Source organism: Leptonotus elevatus, chromosome 7 (genome assembly GCF_054856555.1).
Source record: "Leptonotus elevatus isolate MCC_2025b chromosome 7, RoL_Lele_1.0, whole genome shotgun sequence".
In the NCBI taxonomy this organism is placed as follows: Eukaryota; Metazoa; Chordata; class Actinopteri; order Syngnathiformes; family Syngnathidae; genus Leptonotus; species Leptonotus elevatus.
This window is the reverse complement of record NC_141245.1, coordinates 25,885,848-25,904,990: the sequence shown is the minus strand read 5'-3', so window position 1 is coordinate 25,904,990 and position 19,143 is coordinate 25,885,848. Positions and strand designations below refer to the sequence as shown.

The 19,143-nt window shown below is 42.4% G+C and overlaps 1 protein-coding gene across 6 annotated transcripts in view; it reads left to right on the top strand.

Moving 5' to 3' along the window:
- robo1 (roundabout, axon guidance receptor, homolog 1 (Drosophila)) overlaps positions 1–19,143 on the top strand; it is a 247,561-nt gene that overhangs the window by 39,308 nt on the left and 189,110 nt on the right. Inside the window, exon 1 of one of the 6 annotated variants that reach the window (XM_086080350.1) lies at positions 10,646–11,079. The exons of the other annotated variants lie outside the window; for them this stretch is intronic. Coding sequence (XP_085936476.1) covers positions 10,953–11,079 — 127 coding nt within the window. The 5' untranslated portion in view covers positions 10,646–10,952. Of the gene's footprint in view, positions 1–10,645; positions 11,080–19,143 lie in introns of those variants that run through there. 6 annotated transcript variants of the gene reach the window in all.

Sequence of the window (19,143 nt, the reverse complement as noted above, 5' to 3'; positions counted from 1 at the left end):
ACACTCCACAATTACAAAATTAGCATAATCGTAAAAAAAAAGAAGAAAATATTAATACTAATTTTGAGTTGTTTAAATTTATACATTTAAACGTTTTCTTGTTTTGTACTAAAAAATAAATGATCGTCCTAATTGTGATTTCAATTATTGCCAAAATAATCGGGCTTATTATTTTTTTCTAAATCGAGCAGCCCTAGAGATTGGAGATATTTTGTATTATTATTATTATTATTATTATTACTTCATATTATATATTATTAGATTTATATATATATATATATATATATATATATATATATATATATATACAGGAAAATGTCATTAAAATCTGGGTATTAATCGTGAAAATTCTCATTTTAAACCACTAGGCAATTGTGCAAAAATATTCTTTTGTAGTTATTTCATTGCAGCGCCCTCTGTTGGATCATGCGAAGTAGAGTCAGACTCGCCCTGAATGCAAATTGACTACCGAAATCACACCAAGTGATAAAAAAAAAAAGAAGCATCTTCTTCAATGTTTTTTTTTTGTCAACATGTTTGCTTCCAGCGCGACGACGTGGCTGCCACTTTTCCCGCCAGCATATGTTTCCACGCCAGCCGGGAGATGATTGACGCGGGAGCTGTATAAAAATGCTCGTCTGATCGCTGTTCACGCATGCGAGAAAATTCCAGGCCCGCCTCGAGGTCCAGGTCTCCCGTCGTCGCGTTGGCTCGCCCGCCCCCCCCGCACCCCTTCCCAAAACACTCAATCTGGTGTACAAGTGCCCCCCGCCGCCTCCCTCGCTCGCAGCCCCTGCCTATCTGCCGCCGCCCCCTCCCGCTGCCGCGTCTTGGCACGCGCACTTTAGCTGGGCTCGGAAAATTCAATCAGATGCTTAATTACATCCTAACACGGGTTCCTACCAGCTGGCTTTATTCCCCCGCTCCTGATTAAAGGGATTTGAAAAATGAAATTTAACAATGCATTTGCATACGCTTCTAAACGGAGGGAATTGTCTGTGTGCACCCCCCCCCCCTTTGGAATTCATGTAAATTGCTCATGACAATATTAACAATAAAACGCTTACTCGCAACTTTAATGACGAAAGTTAAACGTTGTTAGGCACAAAAGCAAATAATTGCACCAACATGTCATACAAGTGCTTTTACTTTGAGTTATTTACAACAACAAAAAAAAAACATAATTCACGAAACAAACAAAACAGCCAACGGTTTACGCAAACAAACAATTGCTCACACAGACGATTAATTGTTTATATCAACTTACGATTGTTACACAAACATACATTTGTTTACAGAAACACAAAAAACCAAAATGATGTTACTTACATTGGCACAATTTTGCAAAAACATAAAGAGAAATGAGAAGATTGTAAGTGTCGCAAAATAAATAAATGAATAAAAAATACAATCATATAACATTGTGTACAACGGCGGTCCGTTCTGTAGAATATCTGTCCTGAAAAGGCCACAAAAAAACAAAAGAAAATCAAAATGTGTGCAGAATTCTTTTTTTCTTTTTCTTTTTTACACAAACCCACAATTGTTTATGCAAACAAAAACAATGTCACTTCTAGAGGACATCCACGACGTTGTTTACACAAAAATGCAATTATATACACTTGTTTGCAGTAACTCAGAAAAACAGTGTTCACAAATAACCTTGAGTAATGAGCCACATGCTGCATCACCAGGCATAAACCAAACCCAACGTGCTTCCAACTTCAGAGGAACTTTTTTTGCTCATTCAAACTCTGAATTGAAGGAGCCGCACTTCTTTGCTCGCACGTCTGGCGCGCGGCGCACACGCCAGCCGGCAACTCGGACGATGCGGCGGCTTATAAATCAGGCACACACAAAAAAGCGCAAACACAACACTGCTCGTATCTGGCCTGACGGATGGCACGGCGGAGGCGTAATGGGGGCCAAGTGGGGGCCTGCTCGCCAAGCCGCGCTAACAAAATGGCTCCATTAATCACAGCCGGGCCGACGCAGTCTTTATCACGCTCTTCATATGCATACAGTATGATGACCGCGCTCCTTTTCCGCCCCATCGTCGCGCTCTGAATGCGTAAATTCCATCGCAGCTCTTGTTCTGTCCTGACATTCCGTTTCGTGGACGCGATCGACTTTCGTCTGGAATGTGCGAAATGTCATTTGAAAAGATCTTGCGTGAGGTTCGTTACCCATCTGTCTGTCTGTCTGTCTAAAATAAGCATATTAGCATTTATTTAACATACAAAGCCAACGAGCATTTATCTAAAAAGCTAGGCTAACTAGCATTCATCTAAAGCTAACTCGCATTTATATAACAAGCTAAAATAACCAGTATTTAGCTAACAAACTAAGCTAAGTAGCATTACCTAAGGTAGCATGCATTTATCTAACAAGCTAAGCTAAGTAGCATTACCTAACGTAGCATGTATTTATATAACAAGCTAAGCTAACTAGCATTTATCTAAAAAGCTAGGCTAACTAGCATTCATCTCAGCTAACTCGCATTTATATAACAAGCTAAGATAACCAGTATTTAGCTAACAAACTAAGCTAAGTAGCATTACCTAAGGTAGCATGCATTTATCTAACAAGCTAAGCTAAGTAGCATTACCTAACGTAGCATGTATTTATATAACAAGCTAAGCTAACTAGCATTTATCTAAAAAGCTAGGCTAACTAGCATTCATCTCAGCTAACTCGCATTTATATAACAAGCTAAGATAATGTTAGAGTAGACAATATTTGTATTCTACTCTTTGCGTGTTCAATTAACTGAATGGTGAGATTCTGGTGAAGAAGTCCCTTTGCAAAGGTAATTAGTCAGAAGCTTCTGATCACACAATTGAAGTCACCCAAGCAGTGTTCTGTTCAAAAGTGTGCTCCTCCTCCTCCTGCACATCATTATTTATTGAAAAGTGGGTGAATACGAAAAGTCTCCTCCCATTCACAAAAAAGGCAAAAGTTCCCAGGAATACAAATCAGATTAGACCTAAACAATAATAAATCAGCCTGTCTCACTTCGACCGGCTGAGACCGGTACTAGACTACACTCCCTTCTAGATAACATATTTAAGAACTTGTTGCCCTTTTCTTCTCAGGCGAAAGAGACAGATAAGAATACAATAGACAATTCTATTCATTGAGCTACACAGCTATAACTAAATCCAAAACGGCTAAAATATAAATTGAAACTGAAAAACAATGTTAATAATTCAACAATAACCAGTATTTAGCTAACAAAGTAAGATAACTAGCATTACCTAACATAGCATGCATTTATCTAACAAGCTAAGCTAAGTAGCATTACCTAACGTAGCATGTAATTATATAACAAGCTAAGCTAACTAGCATTTATCTAACAAGCTAGACTAACTAGCATTCATCTCAGCTAACTCACATTTATATAACAAGCTAAGATAACCAGTATTTAGCTAACAGACTAAGCTAAGTAGCATTACCTAACGTAGCATGCATTTATATAACACGCTAAGCTAACTAGCATTTATCTATTTCGCAAGCTAAAATGACTTCAACTAGTAGCCTAATTATTTAACGACTGTCGCTAGCTACTGAATGCATAAATTACGTAGCAGCTCTTGGTCTGTCCTTGAGATCCTGTTTACTGGACGAGATAGATCTTCTCGAATGTCTGAAGTTTCAGTCAAAAAGATGTTATGTGTGGTTACCTGCTTGCGTGAATTGATTGAAAATGGAGGCCGCGGAAATTCAGGCTCGGGTTGATTGCACATACGTAACCTTTGGACGGTGAAACGGATTGCGTGCTGTTGAGCTGATGTTAGCTAGCATGCTAGCAGTTATGTTTTGCTAAAATACTCAAAGAAAGACTAAATGTAATTGAGACACCTGTGGGCAAGCAAAAAAAAAAAAAAAGCCTTGCGATCTTTCTGATGGATTATTTTAGATCTTTTTTTCAAAGAATAAATATTTTTTTTTAAACTTTTGGCAGCACAACCTCAAACCCGAGACATTTTTGTCATCGTTTCCAGTTCAGGTCAATCAAGTTTAAACGCAAAAGAGTGTCAAAGGTCTTCACATGCCAAAAGTTGACAAATATTAACCACAAAGAGAGGTCAGCGATAGTCGATCGCTTTCTGCCTTTTGTTTGCAAACATGATCATGAAAAGGTCTTTTGAAGTTTGTAATCGGAGGAATGTCGTCTTAGCGGGATTAACTGGATTAACGGGAAAGTAAGAAGCACGATGCAAAAAAAAAAAAGGGGATTAGTAACGCGCGCCTGATGTTATACTTTTGTATTAACATTTCTTTAGTGGTGAAGATGATGAAGGACGCGGTAATTAGTCCCATTGAAACAAGAGGAGGAGGAGGAGGAGGAGGAGGAGGAGGGGGGGGCCTATTGTCTGGCACAACTGCAAGGAAAGGGGGGGGGGAGGGGCAACCACCCCACGCCAACAACGTGGGGCGTCACTGCCATCTGTTGGCCGGACACATCACTGCATCTTTTGTGGGACGAAATTGGCGGAATCGACACCTCGAACAAAAGCAAACATGAAGACAATCAATAAGAGTGTCAATTCATTTATTACATCCTGTCTGCGTGCGTGCGTGTGTTACGTGAATTAGCCCAATTGTAACATCGCAGTAGAACAACAAAATCCAGAAGGGTTTAGCTCACAGATACATTTATAAAATGGGCAGATAAAAAAAAGAAAAGAAAAAGAAAAGTTGCTTAATTTGCGAGTTCCTCTTCATAATCAGCAATAAATGAGCTTGCTTGCAGTCGTCGTGTAAAGCTGAAGGGTCAAATGGTGTACAACACGGACCTCTAGTGGACAGATCATATATTACATCATCAACCTTTATTGGAAACGTGACAAGATGACTAAAATGCAAGTGTTGTAATTTCAAACTGCAGACGTAAAAAAATTATAATTAGCAATTTTTTTTTGGGGGGGGGGGGCAACTCTAAAAGTTACAAATCATTCATCATTATAGTTATTAGTAACTAATTCCTTGTCGTGTGCTGTGCAAAATAGTCCAACATGTATTTAAAAAAAACAACAACAGGTAGTTACATAGAAATTGTTTAGTTTTTATAATTAAAAAAAAAATTGAATAGTGGAAATTACCTAAATATCAAGAATGATAAAATCATTAATTGGCCGAAGAAATGTACACAATTCCTGATACGTCAACTCAAATAAAACAATGGAAAATATCATTTTAAGTGAATGCAAAGCCTAAATATTAACTTATAATACCATTTTTGACAATGTTAAGCGGCAGTGACTTTGTGATTAATTTCCACAAAAAAGATTCAGCCCATGTTTGTTTCTTTTCAGCCTCACTGACTGCAAACTCGCTCCTCTCTCTTTGTAATCATGTCGTTAGCGCAAGCTGTGCTGTGCAGTTACTCACTAGGCCACACCCCTTAAAGGTACACATCCCACACACAAATATAACTGTACATATACAGTTATTACATGAATTAAAACCATATTTCTTTACATTCTCTTTGATTATATTTTATGATCAAGTTTTCTTTTTCTTTATTAAAACCACACAGAAAGTGTTTTAGGGAGCCGGAATATGGAGGACCAAAACTGCCAAAAAAAAATAAAAAATACAAAAATAAATAAATAAATGACTAAAAGTGAAAATAAATATGGATATAAAAATATAATTAAAAAATTTAATACAAAAAAATACATATAATTGGAAATAAGAACACACATATATATATATATATATCCCTAAATAAAACCCAAAGTCCAACCCAAGACACGCTTAGGACCGCCCCCTCATTTGAATAACATTTCGTCCTGACAGAGCGCCTGCAGCATGAAATAAATACATGTGAAAGCAGAGCGTTTTTATTGATTGATATTTAATTCTATTTATATATTTATTTGTGTATTTATTTCGACATTCATTTTTATATTTTTATTTTTGGATTCTCTTTTTTTCTTTTATTTGTTTAAGTTATGCATATTTTTTGCTGTTTTTATTTGCATCCATCCATTTTCTTAACAGCTTGTCCTCACAAGGGTCGCGGGGGTGCTGGAGCCTATCCCAGCTGGCTTTGGGCAGTAGGCGGGGTACACCCTCAACTGGTTGCCAGTCAATCCAGGTGTTTTTATTTCCATTTATATACATTTTTTGTATTTTAGATTTTTTATATCTATTTTTATTTTCACTTTTAGTCATTTATTTGTTTATTTAGTTTTAATGTTGGCAGTTTTGGTCCTCCATACTGGAAAAGATGATTTCCTTTTTGAGTTTATTTTCAGTGCGGAAATTTGATTTGCTGTGCAAATCAATGAACTTGCGCGCGTGGTCGTGGAATGAAAGTCCGTCGTAAAGAATCAACACTTCTACGGCGTGCGCCACAAATGCGGGAATATCAAATCACAAATCAGCAACGTTTCCCCTCCACGAGATTCGTTGCGGCCTGCGGTTTGCTGGCAACTGCATGTGCTTTTGTGCCTTTAAGTGATCACATCTCTTCTCCTTGCAAACGTTAACCTTCAGCCAGGTTGACCCCGCGACTCCTCATTGATTGTACTGGCCCATTGTGTGTGTGTGTGTGCGTGTGTGTGCGTGAGAGAGAGAGGCCAGAAGACAGATCAAGGATGGAAGGTGTGTGTGTGTTGCCGCTGCGCTGATTGAATGGCTGGTGGAGTCATGGAAGAATTTGTTAGGCCACTTGCAAGCGTGCGGTCCGTGGTTTGAGGTCCAGGTTGCTGGATGTGTCTGCGGGAAAAAAAAAAAAAGTACTTCCTGTGTACATTCCCCAGTGAGGAGTGAAAAAAAAAAAGTGTTATCACGCCATGTCACTCTTGTGCCTCGTGGCTAATTTATGAGCCGGCTGCCACTTTCAGGGTGCCGGCATTGAAATTTGAAGCAAATGCGCTGAAAAACGAGCGTTTTGTCTTCATTCAAAAACGCAATGTGGAACGCGTGTCGAGGAATTATGTGAGCTATTCCACTCACGGGAATTGTTGTATTTTCAGTGATCGTCCTTCTATATACAAAGTTCTGTATTGCTATGCTTTTTCAGGGAATAAAAGAAGAAAATGTGGAGGTTGGAAGATTATGAGCCCAAAAATGTATTCCTCCAAAATATTCTTGGGGGAAAAAAAATCTATATTTTTATCCATTCATCCATTTTCTTAAATGCTTGTCCTCACAAGGGTCACGGGGGGCTGCTGGAGCCTATCCCAGCTGGCTTCGGGCAGTAGGCGGGGTACACCCTCAACTGGTTGCCAGCCAATCGCAGGGCACTATATTTTTATATATTTCAAATATTTGTGAAAAATATGGTGATTGGAAATATGCAACTTTTATTTCTCCCAAAACAAACAAATTACATTTCTTTTTAAACGACCATGTAAGGCATCTTTTTAAAAAAAATTACCATAGTAAGGCTTTTTTTTTAACGACCATGTGATTAGTAATTTTATTTTCCTGTATTCTGACTCACTTAGAAGGATTCTTGCTAAAGTGATGATTTTGAGCCATCGAAAAAGGGAACGTAAAAGCCGATTTTGTGCTGCCTTCGAGGTCTGCTCAGGACATTCTAGACTTTGGCAATGAAGAAGGGCGCACCAAGGGGACTCGGGCGAGAATAGAGAGGTGAGAGCGAGAGAAAACGAGAGGGGAGGCGCGACCTTGAGTTTCACACAGTAACCTGCACCCACCTGCCCCCCCCCCGCAACCACCGGCGTCCGACCGGCAGCCGCAGGAAAGCAGCAATGTAACCGTAAACGCAGACTTGCTGAGCTTGTCCTTATGAAAATAGTCTTTTATGCGGCGTGTGTGCGTGTAAGCTTGAGAGAGGCACCCGTTGTAATATGAGAGAGAAGCGTGCATCAAGTGGAGATTTTGCAGGCCGTTGTGCTTGCTAGCTCGACCTTCAAACATTAGATTATATAAAAAAAAAAAAAATCCGTTCCTGAAGACAGTTTCACTTAGAACCATGAAATTAGGCACACGTCTATCATGTTGTCAAATTATTCATACCCCCGACAAATTTTGAATATATGGACATTTTAGCATGACCAAAAAAAAAAAAGCAAAAATGGTTAAGAAATGGTTCGCCGACAAAAATAGTCGACAGTCCAGACTTGAAGTCAGTTGAAAATCTGTGCCGGGCGGGAAATAAAGATCAGGGTGATGAGAAGAAGAGCTCATCGCTAAAGATCAATATGGTATGAAACAATGGGGCTGGCGAAAATCCGCCAGGACTAAAATAATAATATAATCAAAGGAAAACACCAAACAAGAAAAGAGAAACGGTCTTCAACGAGGTGATGGCATTTCCTAATCAGTCGAACCTGGCACCCACCATTTAACCTAATTGCTTTCACCAATTTATACAATCTGGTTAATGTTTGCAAAGTTGCACTTACAGATGGCCCCGTGTTGGCCCGAGACGCAGAGAGAGCTGTTGTCCTTGATTTGAGATTCACCATGCTGTTGAAGAACAGACGGAACGGGTTCAGTTGAGAGAGAGTTCACCAAGATGGCAGGGGACCCTCACAGGGGGTCGACCTGTTGAATGCAGAGGGGCCTTTTTGGTTGGGGCCTCAGAGTGCCGTTGTGGGCGCTGCAATCTGTCTCAGCCTTTGCAGGGACCAAAAGCAGCGTGTTTCGCTGGGCCTGTCGCAATGCGCTGGCACCGTGAGGGAGTCGTGTGCTCGTGGTCCCGCCAGCCGTGTGCTAGCCCACTGCTAGCAGCCGTGCCAGATGAAGGGGGTTGACCCCCAGATCGCAAGGTCGGGAGGGACCGGCAGGGTGAAGAGGGGAGATCAAAGAGGAAGTAGCGGTGTGTGTCACGGGTCTTATAACAGTGACCCCACCCCCGCTCCAGGGGGTGCGGTCTCAGCACCTCAGGACTCAGAGAAGTTGGAAATTTACCAGCTTGTTGTGAATTTTGGTAAAAACTCGTCAGGTTGCATTTGGATCCCACGTTAAAAGAGATTCTAAGGTCAAAATCCAATCAATGCACAAACGTACAGTTGAACACATCAAAATAAATGTTACCTAGCTTACAACTGTCAACTCATTTGCTCCCAAAAACGATAAATACGTTCGATTTGAAATGTTTTATGTGTCCCAAAGATGTCCATTTTTTTCTAATGCTAGAGCATACATACAGGGCCATGTTGAAAAAAAGCTAATTTACTCACAATTCTAGATAGATTTGTGAATGATGATGAAACTTAGCTATATTTGAATGCTAATTGCTGCAAAATGGAAACAGATAGAAATACACTGTTGTTTCACTTACACAGTTTTTCTTTTTGTGAGGTATATTGTGTAAAACCCCCCTGCATGCAAGGGGACGCAGCAGGATTTGCACAACAGATTAATTTCACTGCGATTGCCCCTTCGCGTGCAAAAGCTCCACTTTCTTGCCGGCCGTTTTTTTCCGGGGAATAGCAAGTATATACTGCAGTGTGTGTTGCCATCAAGTCTAATATCAGGATCATGCTACGGTTACGTTACGGTGATGTTACGTCTGGCTTCCTCATGTCCTTCAGTTGCTATACTGGTAGATGTTCTGATCCATCTTATCCACTCCATTCATGGCGGCATCGTAGTCCAGAACCAGTGTCTTCTCCGTGATCAGACTGTACCCGCTCCTCCGATGAATATGCATTGGACTCGGGGTACTCTTCATCGTCCGATTGAACGTCCGCCTGTGCAGAAGTGCTCGTTTTCCGCCGTTAGCATCGCTAGCCGGTGAGGCTTTACGACGCGATCGAAGCCGCCGCGTCAACGCTTCCAACTTCGGCGTCAACCTCGGAGTCACCATCATCATCATCATCAATGTGCTCTTTAGCATTGGTCGATGCTTTTTGTCTTTGAAAAAAATGCTCAAGCGTGAGTTGCTTGCAACCGGTCGCCATTTTCGCTTCCTCAGCCATTCTCCCATCGACACTCTAGCTCCGCCTCACGTCTTCTACTACTGACTCCTACCCGATCTTGTCCAAAGAGAGTCATCGCTGCCATCTAGTGCCCATAAATAGTCATTATACTAACTCGATCTGCTTGATACGTTCAGCACAGCTGGCCAAGGCTTTCCTCCACCCGTTTCCCAAAAAAACAAAAAAAACATAGTGAACGTCTTTTAACGTCTTTGGCGGCACTCAATTGGATTTTACTAAACGTTATTAAACGTTTTTGGCGGTCAAAGAGTTAATTGTTCTGTTTCTGAAAAGGTTGGAGGTCGGATGCTCTTGAAAGCCCCCCCCCCCCCCAACCCCACTGTGGCATGTCCAGGACAGAGAAATGAAATTCAGAGACACATTTTTCAACACGCGTTCCTGTTTTGTGTTTTTCCGGCTTCTGTGCGGACGAAACGGATCCGCCTAATGTTGCGTCCTCTGTTTACGAGCCACTCGGAGGCACTGGAAGCGTTTCCGACGCGCTGCTGTGTAATGTGTGATGTTCTTTCAGAGCCATTAGGCGGATTTACTGCCTGCACATTAACAGCCAGTCATATTCCGCTCAAAGTGTGCGTGCGTGCGTGCGTGCGTGCGCGTGCGTGCGTGCGTGCGTGCGTGCGTGCGTGTGTGAGTGGTGCACGCTGACATGATGAAAATCCATCCGAGCATGAGCATGGAGGGTGTGCCGGTGTGAACGGACTTGCGAGATCTCCTCCTCACTGGCGAGATGCTCGCACTCAAAGTCAAGGCTGCTCTGCGGTGATTTATTTCTGACACCCGGGGACGAGTGACACACGCACACGCACGCACGCACGCACGCACACGCACAGCAGGATTCTTCAAAGAGGGCGAGAAGCGAGAATTGCGGCAGTGCAGGATGTTTGCAGCCACTTTTGCCCTGTGAGGGATCGATTTCGATCATCAGCGAGGACCGGGACTCGACCCGGGTGCCGCGTGGATCTAAAGGCATGACGGCAGCTCGGCTTGAAGCGCGCCGGCGGTGAGCCGGAGCGAGTCGGAGGCATGGCGAGACGACGGCCGCTGATGCTGATGCTTCTGCTGTTAAGCGGGACGCACGGCGGGGGGTGTTCGCCGGGCGACGCCCCCGGCAGGTCCAAAGGCAGCTGGCGGTGGAAAGGGGACAGGAGCCGTGAGTAACGTCGCTTTCGGCACTTTCGCTTGGCTTTCCGGAAGTTTGGGGCGCTTTTGTTGCCGTTTCCTGCATGTGTGACGTCATAAGGAATGTGGTTGGTTGGCTCCAGTTTTGATGCACGGAGTCGAGTTCAGAACATTTGAAGACTCGAAATGTGTACGTTAAATATCAAATGTTGCACATTCCTTTCAATGGGAACGACCTTGAAATTGTTCCCACTTTCCACGCCCGCTTGCGTACGTCCAACTTTATATCATTACCAGCTCGGTGGTGCATTGTCCAGTAACCAGGAAGTTGCAAGTTTGAATCCCTCCCCTGACTGTACATTGCATGATGAAACTTAGCTATATGCTAATGCTAATTGCTGCAAAACGGAAACAGATAGAATTGTACTTCTTTTTTTTTTTTCCTGATGAAAGAAGAGACTCGAATATTTCTTTTGGTAGCTTCCATGTTTTTATGGCAATGGAACACAATATTCTGTGTGCCTTGCAAAATCGGTCAAAATCCAGTCAAACAGCTGGGAGCAAAGGGGGTTGCTTCAGTGAAAATGGCTGCCAGTCAATGAGTTAAGTCAAGGTACCTCTTTACTACTTTCTAACTTTGACTTTTTTTCTTTTTCTTCTTCATCCTGCACTTGTCGTTCCCTTGTGCTGTGCAGGTGTAGCTAATCAACTGTCGTTTTGCACTTGCTAACGGCGTCCCTCAGGGTCTCATTGGCCGTGTCTTATTGTTGAGATATTTGGTGTTTGCCGTCAGCCGCCACGAAAGCTGAACCACGATCGCTCCGGGGTTGACCCGACCGCGAGAAAGGAGCGGTCGCCGCCGTGCCCTGGCGAGCTGCTGACAGCTAATGGGATTGTTTGGCAACGCTGCGCTTTTCGTGGAGTGATGAAGTGAAGTCGTCTTGTGTCCGTCCTCCCGCGGAGGTTAAAGGGACGGCGTGCTGGTCTTGATGCCCTTCCAAGATGAAATGACTCCGGCGGCGAGTCCAGCTGAGCAACTCAAGGAGATGTGACGCTTGTTTTGTTTTTTTTGTGGACATAAAGTGACTTGCATTACAGTTGTTGTTTTTTTACAGTGAGTGTTACTATTTTTGGAGTGTGTTCCTGTTCCTGTTCTCTATGTGCATTTTCCCAGTTGCAATGTGGTCCTCTGAAGCAGAATTTTGAGGCCACTTACAAGTCTTGTTGTTGCTGATTTCCCAAGGGTTTTTTTTTTTTTTGGTTTGTAGTCATCTTTGTGTTCCTGTTCCTGTTGCGTTCTCAGCTCGGGGGTTCTGAGGTCATTAACTTAGCCCACAAATCTTGCCCGGATAAAAATGTTCCTGTCATTGTATGGCCTCGTGAAAAGTTGTTGTTTTTTTACAGTGAGTGTTACTATTTTTGGAGTGTGTTCCTGTTCCTGTTCTCTATGTGCATTTTCCCAGTTGCAATGTGGTCCTCTGAAGCAGAATTTGGGGGCCACTTACAAGTCTTGTTGTTGCTGATTTCCCAAGGGTTTTTTTTTTTTTGGTTTGTAGTCGTCTTTGTGTTCCTGTTCCTGTTGCATTCTCGGCTCGGGGGTTCTGAGGTCATTAACTTAGCCCACAAATCTTGCCCGGATAAAAATGTTCCTGTCATTGTATGGCCTAGTGAAAAGTTGTTGTTTTTTTACAGTGAGTGTTACTATTTTTGGAGTGTGTTCCTGTTCCTGTTCCTGTTCCTGTTCTCTATGTGCATTTTCCCAGTTGCAATGTGGTCCTCTGAAGCAGAATTTTGAGGCCACTTACAAGTCTTATTGTTACTGTTTTCCAAAGTGATTTTCTTGTTGGTTTGTCGTCGTCTCTGTGTTCCTGTTCCTGTTTGCACTCTCGGTTCGGGGGTTCTGAAGTCATTAACTTAGCCCACAAATCTTGCCCTGATAAGCACAGTCACAGGTACGCCACATGTCGGCGTAATGCGACCAAGATGGCGGCCGCGCGCCTGCCGCAAAGGCGAATCCTCGGACCATTAGCCACATTTACGTGGACCGGAGTCTTGGGACGTTGCGCTTGTGCTTGGATTGATTACAGCAGAATTGCTCAGTTGGATTGTTGAGCTCAAAATGGCTCCGATCACTTTGGGACACTTTTGAAATTGCAGCAATTTTCGAATAATGATTTTTTTTTTTTTCTGATTTGTCATTTAGAGGTTTATGTGAAAGCGAAAATGTATCAGATATGTTTATTTTTGTGACTTAGCTTTTGTGAGCTATTCCGGCACACGCGCACACAACAAATAAATAATTTAATTCTCCTTTTTCGCAATTTGCGCCAATTTGCTCCAAGCGAATAGAAGCCACGGGAAAGTGAACAAACGAGCCAACAAGTGGAACTCGACTCGGGGACAAACATGCCAAACAATATCTCAAATCAACTCCATACTGCCATATTGGCCAAAACATTAGGTACACCCCACTTCCTGTGGGTAGACGTACCTAATGAAGCGGCCATCTTGGCCCAAATATTAGGGATGTCCCGGTTCTTGTTTGCAAGTGTACCTTATGCGCTGTCCCAAATGGCCTAAATATTAGGTACATCCCAGTTCCAAGTATCGTGCGCACGTAAACGTGCACTAAAAGTGTTCGTTGGTTTTATTCATGCAGTCCGATTTCCAACATCTCTCGGCAGCCTCTCCTTTTCATTCTATTTATTTTCACCCTCGTACGACAGCTCGGAATGTTGAAGCGTTATTTAAAACATCACGTGTCGCCGACAGCCAATAACGATTTGATGAGGTTTTTGTGAAACTTTAAGCCCAGAGGAGATTAATTCACTTGCCGTTACGTCCGACGGGTGAAAAATGTCTGTGAAGTCGATCAGCGTGGCGGAACGGATCGCGCTCATCGCGTTGTACTCCGACAGATACGAAGTCGTCGTTTGATCCGATAGATGGCGACGGGGACGTCGGCGTCACGGGTTGGAGGGATTCGACCAACGAACCGTGGATCCGATCCCGCCGCTTTGGCGAGAAGCGCGGATGGAGTCCAGACGAGCTCAAAGAAGCGAACGCGCTCTCCTGCCTCAGGAACGCTTGATGGCCCGCACGGATGGTGTCGGCTTGGCTGTCAAACAACCGGCCACAACCTCCATTTTGTTTCATCGCGAAACATACATTCGAGAAAGAGTTGGGTCAGAATTAACACAACGATGGGTCAAAAATGGACCGATCTTCTACTTGGGTCAATTTGACCCAACTTTCTGGGTTGTTTTATACAAAATGAGCCCTTTTTTGTAACCCAAGTAAAGGACTCAAAGTTGGGTCAAATGGGAGGCAAGTCGAGGATCGGCCCATTTTTGACCCAACAAGAAATGGGTCTTTTCATGTAAAACAACTCAATTGGTCAGATCCTTTACTTGGGTAATAAAATCGGGTCATTTTGTATAAAACTACCAAGAAAGTTCGGTCAAATTGACCCATAAAGTGGATCGGTCCATTTTTGACCCATAATTGGATTACTTTTGACCCAGCTGTTTTTAGAGCGTAACACTCGATAATATTGGGCTTTTTAAAAACGTGCATTCATGACATTAACAAAACTAAAAAGACGTCAAAAGAATTCAACTGTTTGTTTCCGTTTTTTTGCGTCACTTCAATGATGCATTTTTTTTTTTTTAAGGAAATTGAAAAACAAACCTTGTGGGAATATCCCGCCTCAAGCAGTCTTTTTTTAGTCGTCGGGCGAATGTGAACCACTTGCGTTCTTTTGAGCTTGATTGCTAAATCTAAATAAAGTGAAGAGCAGAATGCAGGTTCGACCGAGATCAATGTCGACGCACGCTGAACGCTCTCGCGCCTTCTGGCAAGAAAAAAATAACGTTGAGGTTTCTTTCACGCCATTGTTGCAAACAATTAAGAGCACGTCAGCACGTTCTCGCGCTCACGTGTGACAGAATGAGTTCAATTAGCTTTTCTTGCTGATCAGACAGTTTGACATACGCAGCGTCTGGATGGACGCACGCACGCATGCACGCACGCACGCAACTCAAGATACACCCATCCCCCAACTGCCCCCCCCCCCAAAAAAAACCCCAAAACAAAACATGATAGGGCACAGAGAAACCATGTGAGGAAAGGCACCCAGAAGATACTGGTGCTAAAACTTAAAATAAAAAACAGTTAAAGGTAAAAAAAAAAAAGAAGAAGAAGAAGCTAAAAGACAATATGAAAAAAAGGAACTAAGAAAATAAATAAATGGCGTTGAAAAGATCATTTCAACGCCAAACTAAATAAGCGTGTCTTGAGCCTGCTCTTCATAATATCAATAGCGGGTCACATTCATGGTCTGTTGCGTTTGTGGACTACCCAAAAAAAACTTTCACGCTGTGTTAGCATGAGCGTCGCTGCTAACTGCTAACGTAAGTCAAGTCGAAGTTTGGCGCAATCCGCAATGAGGCATTTAACCTTCAGGTCGGAGGAGCCAGGACGCTGCTCATGTTGTGTTAGCATTAGCGTTGCTAATGCATAATGAGGAAGTTTAGCTTGAAACTTCCAATGCATATTTGTTTGTGGGCGTGGAATGTGAACGTTGTCGTTGCCATGGTGACCCTGGCTGCAAGGGTGTGTTGCATCGGTGGAAATTGCCCGTGACGTTGCCATTGCTTGTGCTAGCGCTTTGAGTTCGTGACTTTTTCAAGCTTTTGACCACGTTTGTCTTATTCAATCTTTACCGAGTCCAAATGCAGAAATGAGTGCAAATAAGTCCGTCTTTTGATATGAAGTCATTACGAGCACTTTGGATCGACAGTAATGGAGAGCGAGTGTTGCGGGATAAAAGTGCAAAGAAATGCAATCCAGACCGCGAGAAGATATGAGCTCCAGATGTGTGACCCCGCCCCTTCCTCCATCTGCAAGGCCTCTCCCAAGGCAGGACTTTGGATTAGCTGCAATCAAGTTTTAACTACTGAAATGAAACCAGTTTTAATCTTTCCTCGACACGACGTTGTTGAGATTCTATCGGCTGGGATCAATATTTTCCTTTTGGATGCTTTTTTTGCCAACAAGAAGATATTTGGATCAACGCTGAAGAGGACGAAAAAAACTAAAGTTTATTTGTAACATAGCCCAAATGTTCCGCAGTCTCCAAACTAAGACATTTTTGACACTTTGACGCTCTTTCCAAATGTCCGTTTTTAGGTGACTCCGCTCGTCGAACATTTTGGGAACTATTTCCACAGTAAGATTCGCCAATGATGAAATATTTGATGTCATTTTCATTCCTTGCACATTTCTTGACTGATTGATTGCAATTGAGAAATATTCCACCAAGACAACTTGGGAACTATTTGTTACGTTCCCCAAATGTTCCTGATCAAACTTGCCGATGAGGTCACACTTTACATACTGACTTTCTTTTGAAATCGTTCCAACTCCAAAACGATTCTGCTTGTTCAGGCCGTCTTGGGAACAATGTCAAATATTCAACCAGGACAACTTGGGAACTATTTGTTATGTTCCCCAAATGTTCCTGATCAAACTTGCCGATGAGGTCACACTTTACATACTGACTTTCTTTTGAAATCGTTCCAACTCCAAAACGATTCTGCTTGTTCAGGCCGTCTTGGGAACAATGTCAAATATTCAACCAGGACAATTTGGGAACTATTTGTTACGTTCCCCAAATGTTCCTGATCAAACTTGCCGATGAGGTCACACTTTACAAACTGATTTTCTTTTGAAATCGTTCCAACTCCAAACGATTCTGTTTGTTCAGGCCGTCTTGGGAACAATGTAAAATATTCAACCAGGACAATTTGGGAACTATTTGTTACGTTCCCCAAATGTTCCTGATCAAACTTGCCGTTGAGGTCACACTTTACATACTGACTTTCTTTTGAAATCGTTCCAACTCCAAAACGATTCTGCTTGTTCAGGCCGTCTTGGGAACAATGTCAAATATTCAACCAGGACAATTTGGGAACTATTTGTTACGTTCCCCAAATGTTCCTGATCAAACTTGCCGATGAGGTCACACTTTACAAACTGATTTTCTTTTGAAATCGTTCCAACTCCAAACGATTCTGTTTGTTCAGGCCGTCTTGGGAACAATGTAAAATATTCAACCAGGACAATTTGGGAACTATTTGTTACGTTCCCCAAATGTTCCTGATCAAACTTGCCGTTGAGGTCACACTTTACATACTGACTTTCTTTTGAAATCGTTCCAACTCCAAAACGATTCTGCTTGTTCAGGCCGTCTTGGGAACAATGTCAAATATTCAACCAGGACAATTTGGGAACTATTTGTTACGTTCCCCAAATGTTCCTGATCAAACTTGCCGATGAGGTCACACTTTACATACTGATTTTCTTTTGAAATCGTTCCAACTTCAAACGATTCTGCTTGTTCAGGCCGTCTTGGGAACAATGTCAAATATTCAACCAGGACAACTTGGGAACTATTTGTTATGTTCCCCAAATGTTCCTGATCAAACTTGCCGATGAGGTCACACTTTACATACTGACTTTCTTTTGAAATCGTTCCAACTCCAAAACGATTCTGCTTGTTCAGGCCGTCTTGGGAACAATGTCAAATATTCAACCAGGACAATTTGGGAACTATTTGTTACGTTCCCCAAATGTTCCTGATCAAACTTGCCGATGAGGTCACACTTTACATACTGATTTTCTTTTGAAATCGTTCCAACTCCAAAACGATTCTACTTGTTCAGGCCGTCTTGGGAACAATGTCAAATATTCAACCAGGACAACTTGGGAACTATTTGTTACGTTCCCCAAATGTTCCTGATCAAACTTGCCGATGAGGTCACACTTTACATACTGACTTTCTTTTGAAATCGTTCCAACTCCAAACGATTCTGCTTGTTCAGGCCGTCTTGGGAACAATGTCAAATATTCAACCAGGACAACTTGGGAACTATTTGTTACGTTCCCCAAATGTTCCTGATCAAACTTGCCGATGAGGTCACACTTTACATACTGATTTTCTTTTGAAATCGTTCCAACTCCAAACGATTCTGTTTGTTTAGGCCGTCTTGGGAACAATGTCAAATATTCAACCAGGACAATTTGGGAACTATTTGTTACGTTCCCCAAATGTTCCTGATCAAACTTGCCGATGAGGTCACACTTTACATACTGATTTTCTTTTGAAATCGTTCCAACTCCAAACGATTCTGTTTGTTCAGGCCGTCTTGGGAACAATGTCAAATATTCAACCAGGACAACTTGGGAACTATTTGTCATCGTTCCCTAGTTTTCTTGATGAAGTGATACTTGACATACTTGACATGTTTTGACGGATTCACATCATTCCGACTTGTTCAGGCTACTATAAAATTCCCAAATTTCAAAATAAAATGCCATGTTTCTTGACTGATTGAAACATTCCAAATATGGAGCGCATTCAAGACATCGTAGGAACCGTTTGTTAGATTTCCCCCGATTTTCATTTCCCAAATGAAGATCATTTTGACATCTTTCTAACTTGCAGTCTGTCCGTCTGACAATCGGCGAATTCCACAACATTTCATCTCACGTCGCATCTTCTCCCGTTGACCGCCGTTCGACTTTGGCCGGTCACGTGACTTTGCTCCGACTCTACCCGCTCAATAAGCGAATCTTACCGCCTGCATTTCTGGGATGATTTATTTGCCGATTTGAGGTTGGGCACCAAAATTCCCGCGCTTCATTTTTGACAGCTTTTAATTTTACCAGCTGCTTTAAAGATGAAGCAAGCGCTTGACAAATGTCTTTTTTTCTTCCTCGCGTAATTGCCGGCTGAGGTTGCATTTCAGATGTTTGCTATTAAGCGCCATCCAAATGATGGTTTTGATGTGAACTTCATGAAACAAACCCGGCGGTCTCGTGGCTGTTGTGGGTTCGATCTACCTTGTAATTAATGCTTGAATCGTGCTGTCCTTCTTTTTTTGCTCTCACGCTGTAATCGAGCACGTTTCCATGTTTAGGACCTTTTGAAAAGATAACGTGAGGTCACGTTGCGCAATGTGAGGTCACGTTGCGCAATGTGACTCGTGCTCGTCTTACCTTTGGAGGATGATTGAATTTAAACACGTCTGTA